Source organism: Aphanomyces invadans, assembly GCF_000520115.1.
Source record: "Aphanomyces invadans strain NJM9701 unplaced genomic scaffold supercont1.23, whole genome shotgun sequence".
Classification (NCBI taxonomy): domain Eukaryota; phylum Oomycota; class Saprolegniomycetes; order Saprolegniales; family Verrucalvaceae; genus Aphanomyces; species Aphanomyces invadans.
In genome coordinates, this window is record NW_008580168.1 from 189,283 (window position 1) to 191,257 (window position 1,975).

The 1,975-nt window shown below is 54.0% G+C and overlaps 1 protein-coding gene across 1 annotated transcript; it reads right to left on the reverse strand.

Moving 5' to 3' along the window:
• Positions 1-920: 920 nt before the first annotated feature.
• H310_09821 (hypothetical protein) lies at positions 921-1,793 on the reverse strand (the record flags this gene model as incomplete). Its single annotated transcript, XM_008875994.1, has 1 exon — positions 921-1,793. The coding sequence occupies one exon, from the start codon at positions 1,791-1,793 to the stop codon at positions 921-923; it is 873 nt and encodes a 290-aa protein (XP_008874216.1).
• Between the last annotated feature and the right edge of the window lie 182 nt (positions 1,794-1,975).

Below are 1,975 nucleotides of genomic sequence, written 5' to 3' on the forward strand. Positions count from 1 at the left end.
CTTCATTTCGGGGGCCCGGATTACCCTGTTCGTCAAGTTTCAAACTCCGGAAGCCTTCCATTTCCGTCACACCATAAATGCCCTCTCTCCAACAACCACACCATCCCAAGATGTGGCTGCTCCAGTCAATCGCCACGATCGTCCGTGTCGAATCGCTGAGCCAATGAAACCTTACCTTCCGCTATTCGCGCAATTTGATTGGCTTTCACCGTTGACTCAAACGATGGGTCGTACGCCACCGACACCTTGTTGGATTTCATGGCGAGCTCCAGGATGGCTTGATCCCCCGTTAACAGTCATCGACATGTTCCGCAGCGCGATGCGGCACATGTGTACTAGTCCACGGCAGCTCCGAGCACACAATCCAATCCTGGTCCCACATCGAATATTGCCATGCCGTCGATTGTCCTGACACCGATCGACGTGATACCTGGCCCAAGAAACAGCACTGCTAGAACTACTTTTCGTGGATGAATGTAGGAACACATGGAGTAGTGCGGTCCAGCCTCACCACGCCATTCCTCTACGAGCCGGCGTCGGACACGTGAGTATTTCGCTCCGTCGACCGCCCGTTTCGCACAACGGAGACCGTGACGAGATTCAGCTGCGCCCATGTGAGAACAGCAAACGGCGATGGCATGGCTGCCAAGAGACCAACAACTACTTGAGATACCCCATGGCGTGGTGTACATTCACACGTCCCCTACTGGCGCGCAAGGCATGGCTGTCCTACAACCTACCGAGCACATTGAGCACCAGCACCAAAAGGACAGTTGTGTCCTTCTGAAGCGACCGCATCACACCAAATATCCACAGCGTCAGCATCCAATCGCACTTTTACCTATCGTCGTCGTTCCTCACCCTTTCAATCATCACATCAAAGTGTTTCATTTTTCTCTTGACGTGGCTTCGACAGCCACCTAGTCGACCACTGTGAACTTCGCCGCACGGTTCATGTAGACGAAAGGGAACAAGCGTGCGTTTGGGTCCACCAGCGCCACACGAGCCGCAGGTCCATCGTTCACGACAAACACCACTTCCGTCGCACAACGCTGAATGGTCACCACGTCGCCCACCTGAAGCTTCGTCACGTTCGCAACACACGCGTCATTGATGCTGATGGCTCCATTCTTGTGACAGATATAGTGGTGATCCAACGAATAGCCTGAACGGCCGCGGGCAAACAAACCGAAGATATTGCTGCTTCCAACTGCATCGATGCGAAGTTGGAACGTCCCAGTCAGCGCTTCCGTCGCAGTCACAAACTCACTGCAAACCAACGTCATCTCGACCGTTCGAAAGTCGTTGGACACTGTCACGTGTTTGTTTGTCGAGCTCCATCGAACCTGTTGTGTTGGTGCGTCCCATTTCGGCAGCTTCAAATACTCCATCATGGCCTGGAGCTCGTTGCGCTCGACGTTGGACAGCCCACCAAGTGGCAGCATGGTACCAGTGTGCAGGAAGTTGACAACGCGGCGAAAGAGCGTCGGATTCATGTCCAAAAAGTATGCGTGTGCGGCACTGTCGGGCTGCCACGCCCCCGACTCCAGCAACGCGTGGAAGTAGCTGCCTTCCACACGGAGCAACGTGTCTTTAGACGTCTCAAAGGTCGTGCCCCCCACGTTGAGCATGATAAGGTCAGGCGCATGGACCGCAGTTTGCTTGATATTGTCTTGGAGCTCATTCCACTCGGCGACTAACTGTTTCAAGTCCTCGACTTGAACCAGCAGGTAGTTCAACGTATTTCGAATCGCCTCTGCGAGTTGGTTGGCCTCTTGCGACGTACGAGCCATTGCTTGGTGCTCGTGAGTAGAGTTGCAAAGTGATACATCTAGGAAGACGCTGACCCAACCTGGTGTTCTTCAACACGTGGGACCCGACAGGTCAACGGTCTTGTCACGTCTATGGATATGACAACTGCGAGTCTCGACCTCACTGAAAGCTAGCGCATGGGCTGGCAATCCGTGGGCATCTT